General features: G+C 49.1%; 1 protein-coding gene across 2 annotated transcripts in view; it reads right to left on the bottom strand.

The window, feature by feature from the left end:
* Positions 1-12,202, bottom strand: part of RIMBP2 (RIMS binding protein 2) — a 104,762-nt gene that overhangs the window by 37,784 nt on the left and 54,776 nt on the right. For both annotated transcript variants that reach the window (XM_068208327.1, XM_068208328.1), the window contains exons 3-4: positions 5,964-6,082; positions 2,150-2,254 (exon numbers count right to left, since the gene is read on the bottom strand). In XM_068208327.1, the coding sequence (XP_068064428.1) occupies positions 2,150-2,251 (102 nt within the window). In that variant the 5' untranslated portion in view covers positions 2,252-2,254; positions 5,964-6,082. The remainder of the gene's footprint in view (positions 1-2,149; positions 2,255-5,963; positions 6,083-12,202) is intronic.

Below are 12,202 nucleotides of genomic sequence, written 5' to 3'. Positions count from 1 at the left end.
CAAATGCAAAAGCCCAAACCCACAGCCCCAAGCCCACAGCCCCCTGCCCTGCCCTGCCCTGCCTGGGGGTGGCAGAGCCCCCAGCCCTGCAGCACAGCCCCATCTCTGCAGTAGCCCAGCAGTAGCCCTGGCTGAGGATGTACAGCAAACACGTGCCAGCAGCTAACAGAGCCTGGAGCCACCCATCAGGACACGTTTAATAAAAACCCCCAGAGCCTGAGCTCTGGTAAATGATGGCAGAACCTGCATCAATAGTTATCTCTGCTGAACATCAAACTGCCTTGTATTAAGGTTTTCTCAAAGAAAAAGGCTGAGTCCCCATCAGCACAGAACCTTGATGGAATATTGTGTTCTTCTAGGCTGAGAAATCTGATCAGCCTGTGCATGTATTAAAAAGAGAATAAACTCTTATTTCCATTCAGAACGTGACAGCAAAGGCAAGGGGCTGTAGCAGGGACTGGCTCTGCTCTGAAGTGCCCAGTTTGGTGGTTCACCAGCCCTTTACAAGGTACCAGGGTGTGCTGTGAATGCCATCCTGTCACTGCCCAGACTTCCTACCTCCCTTTGGAAATACTTCTTCAAGTAAAGATGACTCCAGTAAAAAAAACTAAAGGGGAGAAAGAATTTAACACACACCTACTGGGTCCATTGGGAAGCCAGCTCTGGATGAAATGTGAGCCAGCAGCTCCTGTTAAAGCTGGCAGTGATGTGTTATAGCTCCTTAGATAGCAGATTTATTTAAAATATTTATCTGCTGAGCTTGTTGCACTGGGTGAAACACCAAATCCACCCTGGGCTGTGCCCAGTACCTGTCACTGCAGCTCAGCACAGGGGCTGCAGAAAAAGGAGCACACAGATTTGCCTCCTGCTGCCAGCCCAAAGGAGGATTTATTAGAAGAATGTAAAAAATTAGCAAGAAATGCTGTATTTCTTTGATTTGCTTTGATTTCTTTCCTTTGCCAGGAAATTTAAGCCCAAAATTTATGAGGCAGTTCTAATAATAACAGCTGAATATAACTAGACATGGCATTTTGCAGCGTGCCTAAGTACACTTATTGAGAAAGACTAAAAGAAAATTAACTGGAAGATTTCATTTGGTCAACTACAGCATTCTATTTCAAGCAACTATATTGATACATCTTTTATTCTGCTGGGAAGGTCCCTCCATGCCAATTCTCTACCAAATTATCATTAGCAGCATTATTCCTGTGTTTTAATCTAGTCCAGCAATTGGAAAAATCAACATTAGCCCTGAGACAATTGCAGCTGAAGTGACTTTGGCAAAACTGAAACTCAACCCCATGGTTTTTGTATTGTAATGAATACTGAGAAATTGCAGGGTGAAAAAAAAAAAAAGGCTTGAAGTGATTTGTGAATTAGAGAATGACCTTGGAAGTGAGGTGTTGAAGCAACTGTTCAGTTTCTGTGGTGGGCTGATGCTGGCTGGACACCAAACCCTTGCCACACAAACGTGACACATTCTTGAAAAGGAAGATCAACTGTGATGTGTCAGTACCCTGACAAGACTTTCTGTTTCCTAATTTACTGGAGAAAGGTAGCAAGAATTTCATGTCTGGAAGAGGAGGCCAAAGAAATTCTACCAAGCATGGATGTGTCAGTGAGAATGTTAACAGCACGCTGGAGATGGTAGAGACCTCGGATTCTGAGCGTCAGGAAATTAAGATTGGATTCCTTTGTGACACTCAAGAAATGCACAAGTCTTACCAAGCCAAACAGGGCGGGAAGCAGTGGAAATGCAAAGGAAATCCATGAGACTGTGCCACTCCTATCCCAGCTGGGGAGCAGGAGAGCTGGGGCACAGTGGGTCAGGTTTCAGGAGCATTTATCAGCCCTGCAGCACAGGCAGCAGCCGCCTGCTCCAGTGCAGCGCAGCGCCCTGCAACCTCCAGGGCAGGGTCCAGCGGGGAGCTGCCTGGGAATTCCTTCAGTCCAGGGCATCCCACCGAGTTCCTCTGTCCCTGCAGCCCGTGGTCCCACCTGCCTGTCTCTGTCCCTGTCTGTCCCTGTCCCTGCCCTGTCCCCGTCCCCACGCAGCTTCTGCAGCAGCTCGATCTCCTGCCTGTCCCTGTCTGTCCCCATCCTGTCCCTGTCCCAGTCCCTGCCCCTGCCTGTCCCAGTCCCCACACACCTTCTGCAGCAGCTCGATCTCCTGCTGTTTGGCGTTGAGGACAGCCAAGGCTTGCTCATGCTCCAGCTCCAGCTGTTGCCGCCGCTCCGCAGCCTCTCGCATGTGCTGTGCAGGGAGAGAAGGAGAAGGAGAAGGAGAAGGAGAAGGAGAAGGAGAAGGAGAAGGAGAAGGAGAAGGAGAAGGAGAAGGAGAAGGAGAAGGAGAAGGAGAAGGAGAAGGAGAAGGAGAAGGAGAAGGAGAAGGAGAAGGAGAAGGAGAAGGAGAAGGAGAAGGAGAAGGAGAAGGAGAACTGTCAGGCACTGGGACAATCCAGCTGCAGCCACATGAGCCACACAGCCAGGGACGCTCTGTTCCCCCCAGAGGAACCTGCCTGGCATCCCTGCGAGGCAGGAGGGAAACCAGGGAGGTTTGAGTTTGGTCAGGGCTTCAGCCAAAGGTAACTCAGGCACTTGGACATCAGCCCCTGCCAGGACCCAGGCTGTGACCCTGCCAGGACCCAGGCTGTGACCCTGCCAGGATCCAAGGTGTGACCCTGCCCAGGACCCAGGCTGTGACCCTGCCAGGACCCAGGCTGTGACCCTGCCAGGACCCAGGCTGTGACCCTGCCCAGGACCCAGGCTGTGACCCTGCCCAGGACCCAGGCTGTGACCCTGCCAGGACCCAGGCTGTGACCCTGCCAGGACCCAGGCAGTGACCCTGCCAAGACCCAGGCTGTGACCCTGCCAGGACCCAGGCTGTGACCCTGCCAGGACCCAGGCTGTGACCCTGCCAAGACCCAGGCTGTGACCCTGCCAGGACCCAGGCTGTGACCCTGCCAGGACCCAGGCTGTGACCCTGCCCAGGACCCAGGCTGTGACCCTGCCAGGACCCAGGCTGTGACCCTGCCCAGGACCCAGGCTGTGACCCTGCCCAGGACCCAGGCTGTGACCCTGCCAGGATCCAAGGTGTGACCCTGCCAGGATCCAAGGTGTGACCCTGCCCAGGACCCAGGCTGTGACCCTGCCCAGGACCCAGGCTGTGACCCTGCCAGGACCCAGGCTGTGACCCTGCCAGGGTGCACAGGTGAGCAGGAGCCATTCCACCCAGCAGGCACACGTTCTTGGGGAGCATTTTGCTGACAAAATAAAGCCTGGATAAAAATTACCTTGCCAATTCCCCAAGTGCCCCTTTATGTAGGATATGCTGCTGTGATTTGTTTTGCAAATGGTGACCCAGAAGTAACAGCTTACCTTTGCTGATCTCTGCCTATTATCCACAGAAAATGAGACAGAAGTGAACCAGCACAGGTGGGTTTGGACCAAAGGGACTACGCAGAACTCACAGACAGCTTCTAAAGTGTGTTTGATGCTAATGACTCAAAGCAATATGAGGAAGGTTCCTGGGAAGAGCACAAGCTGCACAGTGGCAAGACCCCCTTTGCAGATAGAAATCTTTTTCATTACAGGTTAATATTACTCCCCAGCATCATTGTAACTTTCAAACACCCTCACAATAAATGGGAGTTAAGAAAGATCTCTTTCTAGATTCTGATCTCTTCCCTGGTGAACCTGGTATTAAAGATTTTTATTTTCCAAATTACATACGATTCCCATAATAGTCTCAGAGCAGAGGCACAATGCCTTATCTGCAGCACAGAGTTATTACACACAAACCTGCTAGAAACCAGCACTTGGGAAAACAAATGCATGGAGAAAATGGACAAGAACAGCTCAAAACATCTCTTATTGTCTACGAGAGAGAATTTAATCAAGCACACTTCTAACCTGTAATGAGCAGTTATTACCTGCTGCACATTACCCACAGCACAGAGGGACAGCCAGGGATTTATTCACTTTTTGTTTGATTATAAACAACAACATTTCCCACTTTGTAAGTTTTCACCCTCAGTTATGGCTTGTTTTCTAGGAGCGTTGGGAGGGTTTGATGTTTGCCTGTAGGTATTTCTGCACTGCACGCTGTACGAAAGTTCATGGGGAATGTCTGTTCTCAGAATTTTATAATGACCAAGAAGAATGGCTCTGATTCTCATCACATCTGAATGAACATCACCCATTTTACCAACCAGTCTTCCTCATGATTTAAATTATCAGGAAAAAAACCTCTCATTTCACTCTGTCAAGATTTAGGATCAGATCTGGTACAACATATTTTGACACTGTTGAGCTCTTGCGATTTTACACAAGCTACTACAGAGCATTTCTAGCTTTGAACTTCCTAAAGTGTAAAAAATGTGTAAGCAAAGAGAGGAAGAGGGAACAAATCATATTTTCCACAAGAACCGATGCAGTTATTGTCAACCTCAGGATTTTTTTTTCTGTGCACAGATTTTGCTTTTCCCTTCCTCTCAGTTCTTTATGACAATGAAAACTATTAAACAATGGATTTTCAGAATCTATTAAATCTGCACTTCCCTCTTGCACCCTTTCCAGAGCTCCTAATAGTGCTGTTCCAGCACCAGAAGGGAAACCCACAGCTAAAAGAGCATAGAAAACATACAGCAGGGACTCCCCAGCTCAAGGCAGTTGTCAGATAAAGCTCTGTGCTCCAGAGAGTGTGCAGAACTCACCCTGGGTCAGTGGGGCAAAGGCACGAGTCCTGCTGTGCAGCAGAGAAGGAACAGGGCACATCCTGCATTTATCAGCTTTCTTTCAAACTCTGGAGAGAGCTGGGGGTGCCAAGTGCTGCTGGAAGAGCACCGAAGAGCCCGCAGCAGTGGCTCTGTTTGCCCTGCGTGGGTTTGGCAGCCCAGCCCAGCCTGGCTGCAGCTGCAGCTGCAGGAGGAGCCCCATCCCCACCAGGGCAGGGACAGCACAGCCCCAGAGGAGCAGGGCTGGCGCCAGGACAGAGGCACAGGGCCCCAGAGCCCAGCCCTGGGTGCAGGGCAGAGCTCACAGCAGGGCTGCACCAGGGGCAGGTCCAGCCCCAGAGCTCTCATCACAGCCCTGCAGCTGTGCTGGCAGCTGGGTGAGCAGCAGCACGGAGTGAAGGAACTGCCTGCACACGTCAGGAAATCAGGGCCCTCCACAGCACAGGCGCTGCCAACGCTTGCAGAAGCAGCCAATTCAGCACTTCTCCATCTTCCCTTTCGTGCTTTGCTGATAGATCCTGAATTTCTCAAAAGACAAGCGGAACTGCTTTGCAGACAGGGAAACCAGGCTAAATATTTCTCAAAGCTTTTCTGCCATGGCTGGAAAGCTGCAAGCCATTTTCCCAAACTACTGACTTGCCGAGCATATGAGGACACGCACAAAATGCACCAGGAGCTGCATCTCTTGGGCATGGCTTAGTGCTAGAAAGGAGCTGTAGGGCCTCAAGGTGCTCTGCCAGCTCACAAGGGCTCTGCTCAGGGGAGAAAAGCTCTGGACACGAAAAGCCAGGATCTCTGTGTCCACCAGAGAACTTTGGTTTCAGTGAAGGAAAATTTTTGAAGACGTTCTTAAGCAGAACAGTGAGAGGTACAGAATGTAAAGGCCACAGCAATATTTTGCAGCCAGTTGGAGTGGCAGACACAGCTCTCTGAAGTTACATATCTGGGCAGTTTGTTCCTGCTCTCATCCTCTCTTTCTCATTTTGACTTAAATAACTGTACAGTGCAAGGTACATGCAAGTGCCTATAAAGTGCCAGATAAAGTCTCTGAGTGCCTCTGTGCTGGTTTGAGACCCCTGTCAGAGCCTGGTGCTCTCATTGCACAGCCCTGATGTGAGCTGAGAGGGGCACAGTGCCCAGGTTTGCAGTGCCCCCCTGGCCGAGCATCAGGAACCACGGGGGAGCAGGGGAGGGGCTGGACTGATGGGATTTGGGATGCATACACACCTTTAGGACCTGCTCTAAGTTCTCCAGCTTGGCTTGGAGCTGGTGTTTTCCCCTCACAGCCAAATCTCGTTCTTGGGTCACTCTGAGAAGGGTTTCTCGAAGATGGTCATAGTCTGGTTCTACCTAGGAAAAATAAAAAAAAAATAATTGTTTGGGTTATTGCCCAAACTGCAGTGAACGCAGGCAAAACCACACCCGACACAAATACCTCTGCACGTTAAAGTGAAGAAAGGAAGAGAGGAAACTGGGAAAAAGCACAGAACCTCAGAGGAGAATGCTGACTGAGGAAGCTGTGCCTGTCTCGTACACACAGAACATTTTCTCTCAGCAGGGACTGCAGTCTGGCAACCAAACTGCAGCTATGCATAAGTCATGTAAATTCAAACAAATACACTCTATCATGCACAGAATGAATGACAATCAAAACATTTCTAAATTCTCTGCATCTCAGGGGCCTCAGAGATGGGTGTGCTATGCAAAGAGGCAGACATCTCTCTTATATATATATTTATTTAATAAAACTGAAATTTGCATTTCTTCTGGACTCTTTTAAGTGTAAACTGACTTCAGAATAAACTCAAATACACATGATCAGCCTGTGTTAACACTTGAAATCAGTGTACCTGCAATTCAAAAATCAGTATTCTTCTGCAATAAACCCCTTGCTCTCCCCTAAAACATTTCTATACAGGAGATATTTAAAGGATCAGATACTCATAACATTTGTTTTATGATTTAATTCATTTGGTCCTATTTAACCAGGTCAGTAGGATCAAGTCTTTTTATACAGGATTTTGTGAATCATCATTGACAGTGACTGCTTCATAAACAGACACAGAAAACAAGAAAATACATTGAATTACTTTAGCCTGCCAGAGAAAAGTTCTTTCTTTAATTCAGATCAGCTGAAAATTTGATTTCTTAGCCCTGATCACTCTATGAGTTTGAGATCTGTATTGATGCATAACAGGATTATTACAGCTTGGATCATACCAGAAACTGCATCTTTTACATGAAGAAAAAAATCAAGCAGGAATAAACGCCCAGGTAAAAAATCCCGAGTATTATTTTCATATACATTGCCACTTTTCTGCAGTTTGCAGCAGGTGAGGCGGCAGGAACATTTCTGGTGAGCAGCACCTGATTTCCCCTGGAGCTGCAGCACTGGCAGGGTCCAGCCCAGGGCTCAGCTTTCACTGGGGCTGGCTCCACTCCAGGCACTGACACGTTCCTTCCCCTTCCCAATGTAATTACTGGGGTTTTTTGTTTGTTTGTGTTTGGTTGGTTTTGGTTTTGTTTGTTTGGTTTGGGGTTTGTTTTTTAGTTTTTTGTTTGCCGTTTTCTAATGCAATGTTTTGGAAGCTGATTCAGCCTCCTTTTTGCCTTCGGGCTGCAGTTTGTTAACTTGCAAATTTTGCCATGGACCAAACAATCTAAATGGTCGCAGCCAGCCCTTGCACTCAGCCCTGCAGAAGGGCTCTTTGGAGTGCAGTGGACTAGAAAAAAAGAGAGGAAAAGGGAACAAAACATATTTTCCACAAGAACTGATGCAATTATTGTCAACCTCAGGATTTTTTTTCTTTGCACGGATTTTGCTTTTCCCTTCCTCTCAGTTCTTTATGACAAAGAAAACTATTAAACAATGGATTTTCAGAATCTATCAACTCCTGCATCCTTCATATTGCATTGCATTGCTCAGACCAGTCAGTGGATATTGCTGAGGAATAACGGGGTGGAAAAAGGAAACAGAGGGGTATCAGGATCAGTGATGCAATCCTCTTCTTGTCTGGGATTCTCAGCTCATTTCCTTGGGATTAATGAAGTACAATACTTTGAACAAGTTCCAAGAAGAGGTTGTTTTTGTCAGACTTTAGATTTCCCTGTCTCCAAAACAACTCATCCCATGACCACCTCTGGAAAGAAGTTTTTCTGCAGCTCACTAGCTGTCATATTCTGAATATTTTTGGGAGCAAGGGAGCAGGGTTCCCTTCTGCTCTGAGCTTCTCCCTGCTGGCAGGGAAGGGGCTCTCAGAACAAACAGCTCTTACCAGGCTGCTGATGGAATTTTGGAAAGAGATGGATTAGAGACAGGTAGAACTGCAGGTATTTCACATCTCAGGATCTTTCATTTAGGATCCCATCATGCCTTTGGTCAAAGCTCAGGAGCACACCAATGACTCTGATAATTCCTCTACTTTCTCTTCTGGCAGATCAGCTCTTGAACAAGGTTTTGATTTTCAGTACTGGAAAGAACAGAACCAAATCTACCAATCTCCTTCTGATAATTACTGTTGTTACTTCCAGAAACACTGATATATTTTAATATTTCTGCAGGATATTGTCACCAGGACTTCCTCCTCTGGAGATCATGTATTACATGGAATGCTGTGATACCCACATTTTCGTAACCCAGATGGCATCATATAGCTTGATGAGACTATCATTTCCTTTTTCTCTTTTAGACAACATTTGTTCTTAAATGTGACTTCAGTGGTCCCTCCAAGCAGGCTGCCTAAGAGCATATGGGATATACATGAACTTGAATCACTCATGGAACATATCAAAACATCAATGTTCCCAGTGGCAAAAGCAGCTGACCCAAATCGAGCGCATCAGAAACAGCCCTGACTTCATGACAGAAACAGGAACATTTTGATCTGTGATGCTGCTCTGCTCAACTCATCAACCAATTTGTTTTGCATCCTGTATCTTCACACTCGCTAACTGTGCCCTCCTTTGAGTCAGTCTGAGGGCCAGGGTTCTGTGAAAGGCCCTCGGCTTCCAGGACACTGAAAACAGAGGTTTTCCTCCTGAAATCCATCCCCAGGAGCCAGCAGCTCCTGAAATCCATCCCCAGGAAGCTGCAGCTCCCAAAACCCATCCCCAGGAGCCAGCAGCTCGTGTTCTTGCTGAGAAGCTCCCTCAGCCTGGTCGCCCAGCACAGCCCTTTCTGCCAGCTCCTGCCACAGGTGGCCCTGCTCAGGAACACCCCTGGAAGCACCCTGGGGACGCTCTGGGGTGCTGGAAACACGCTCTGAAGGCAGAGTGCCTGCTGGGCTCTCCCACCGGAGCACTGGCTGGTTTGTACTGGGATGGACACCAGCCAGAGCCCAGCGCATGCCCCAGGACACAGACCCTTCCCACAGCTCTCCACTCCTGGACAGGATTTTGATTCCCTTAGCAGAGCACCAGACCCACCAGAGGCAGGTGCAATTTCAGCTGTGTGTGGTGGGCTCGGAGCAGCCAGCCCCACAGCCACTCCCTCCCAGAGCCACCTTTCAGCCAGCACCTGGTGCAGAATGAGCAGAGGCTGTGTCACCTTCACAAACACAATCCACAATTCACAATTCACAAACTCTCCTCCAGCCCCATTTGCTTGGATGAAGTTGGCCTGTTTTTCAGGCCAGCTCTCAAGGGTGAAAAAGAATAAATTAATTTAGGCAGGTTTTCCCCTTCAGGGCTGAGCCCTAACTCTGTCAGAATTCTGCTCTAACCTCCACATCCAAAGCTGCAGAGTTTCACACATTCTGAACAATAAAATGCAATCTAAACTGCACAACCTATCCTCAGCCTCTGTGCGAGGGGTAAAAACCTCAGAAAATCTCTCATGCAAGGGGGGAAACAAAAGGTTTGTTAACATCCAGGGTACATGACTAGGATTACATATTGTTAAATTTGTTACAGGTCAGACAGCACTCTCATAACGAGCTTCTGGTTGTACTGAGGCTTCTGTATGAGATCAGCAGTGCAAGCACCCAGAATTTCTGCTCTGTGCCTTTCACAGTATTTAATAGATGTGAAGAAACAAGTGCCCACAGCACGATAAATCCTGACATTACAACAGTAAGAGGGAATGCTATTTCTGACTTAGTGGCTAATGTGACCAGTGCTGACCTCTGTATCTTAAACTGGTTTTAGTAGACTTTCCCAGTGCTTGTCTTTCCTCAAGACAAACATTACCAATAATAAAGCATTGTCAGCCATGTCAGTTGTGCACTTGCTGATGGTCAGAGGACTCACGTTTTTAGTGTCACCAGAGGACTGAGCCTTCACGGCATTAATGATGCACATTATTGTGTGTCAGCTAGAATATAAACTTGCCCAAGTGAGACTTTATGTGCCTCGTGAGGTAAAGACCAAAGGTGATGTGTAAAGAACAGTAAAGAGAACACACTAGGAAAGGGAGAAATTGGTAGGCAGATGGATGAATGAATTTCAGTGACACAGTGATACACACGGCTGCCTCCTATCACAAAGAGCCAAAACTCTGCCTTTTTACACAAAACCAATTCCCATCGTCAGCAGCAGGAAACGCCAGCTCTGCTCCCACACCAGGGGCTGCACACAAAATGCAGCCAAACACGGAGCCAGCCCTGAGCTCTGCTGAGGGCACTGCCCGGGGAGCCGCTCACCCCGTGCCCGGGGAGCCACTCACCCCGTGCCCGGGGAGCCACTCACCCCATGCCCAGGGAGCCACTCACCCTGTGCCCGGGGAGCCACTCACCCCGTGCCCGGGGAGCCACTCACCCTGTGCCCGGGGAGCCACTCACCCCGTGCCCGGGGAGCCACTCACCCCATGCCCAGGGAGCCACTCACCCCGTGCCCGGGGAGCCACTCACCCCGTGCCCGGGGAGCCCAGCAGTGCCCACGCCTGCCCAGGGCCAGCCGTTCCCAGTGGCCAGCTGCTCCCAGCTCCCAGCGGCCACACTGTGCCTGGGGACACCTGGGGCAGCTGGGGACTGCAGGGCACACCTGGGGCATCAGGGCACACCTGGCACAGCTGGGCATACCTGGGGACAGCAGGGCACACCCAAGACAGCAGGGCACAGCTGGGGCAGCAGGGCACATCTGTAGACAACAGGGCACACCTGGGCACACCTGGGGCAGCAGGGCACACCTGGGGCAGCAGGGCACACCTGGGGCAGCAGCTGTGTGTTACCTGGCCATGCTGCACTGCTCGGGGGCACACGCTGGCATGCTGCAGGCTCAGGCAGTTCTTCTCCTGCACAGCATCCTTCAGCTGCTCCTCCTGCAACAGAAACAAACGTGTCACAGCCTTGGCCCCAGCACAGCCCAGCCCAGCAGGTGCCTGAGGAAGCTGTGCTTTGGCATTATTTGCTATTAACGAACTGGTAAGAGCAATATGAGGTGCAGAAGCACCAGATCAATTTGCAGTTCCAGGCAGCTCTGCCATAAACCCCCATGTTTTCAGCGGATGATCTGGTTAAAGATGTGCAAGCAAAGAGAGACAACCTGGCTTCAGAGGCCTGGTGCCTGCCAAAATAATAATAAAAATCTCCCTGGGAGGTAATAAAGAGCTCACACGTGGCTGCCTCACCTCACCCAGAGCTGGGAGGAGAGAGACTCAGCTCCCAGAGAACACAGCAATGCAGGTCTCCTGTGGCACTTACATTCTCCGGACAGAGGGACACGATTCTGTCTCTCAGGAGAAGCACAGAGAGAAGAAGAGAAAACAATCTTTCCCTCTGCCCCTTTGTTCTCCCCATGTGGAATGTGGTGTGGAGATTGTTCACCTGCAGTGGTGGCTGGGCTGGATCCTGGTGAAGGTTGTTTGGGGTCAGTGACCAGTGGGACCCAGCTGTGGCTCGGGCTCTCAGCAGAGTCACGGGTTTGAGTGAGTTAGAGAGGTGAGTAAGCAGTCAGTGTGTACAATAGTACAGCATCTCTTTAAATAGTATATTAATGTGATATAGTGTAGTTTAATAATCTATCCTTCAGCCTTCTGATCTGCAGCAGACACCATCATTTCTGCCCTGAGCCAGGCTCACCACGTTTTTACTATAGGTGTCCAGAAGGCATTCTGAGGGCAAGAGCCAACAACTGGAATGTACACTCATGTACACACTTTCATATTCACACACTCCACCTTACTTCTAATGCATATTTCTTTCTAATATGAGCAATAGCCACATCTAATTCAAACACTCAGAGCCTGGGTAGAGCATCTCTGTCTTGCAGTGACAGGCAAGTCAGAAATGCAGGCACTCAAAGGTGAGGAACCTGTGCTTAAAGATCAAGGTCTTAACTGCAGCCTCAGGAATGCATTTTTATGTATTTAGACAGCAACGTGAGCTGGAAAAAAAAGAACAGTAAATAAAATTCAAATATACAGCCAAAGGTCAAACTAGCAGGGTGGAAATGCTTTATCAGGTCACTCAAATCAAAATAGATGGAGCTCAGGAAAAGCCAGCAGCATCCTCTGACACTTGTGACTGTTT

This window comes from Anomalospiza imberbis, chromosome 18, assembly GCF_031753505.1.
Source record: "Anomalospiza imberbis isolate Cuckoo-Finch-1a 21T00152 chromosome 18, ASM3175350v1, whole genome shotgun sequence".
NCBI classification, from domain to species: Eukaryota; Metazoa; Chordata; class Aves; order Passeriformes; family Viduidae; genus Anomalospiza; species Anomalospiza imberbis.
This window is presented reverse-complemented; position numbering and strand designations above follow the sequence as displayed.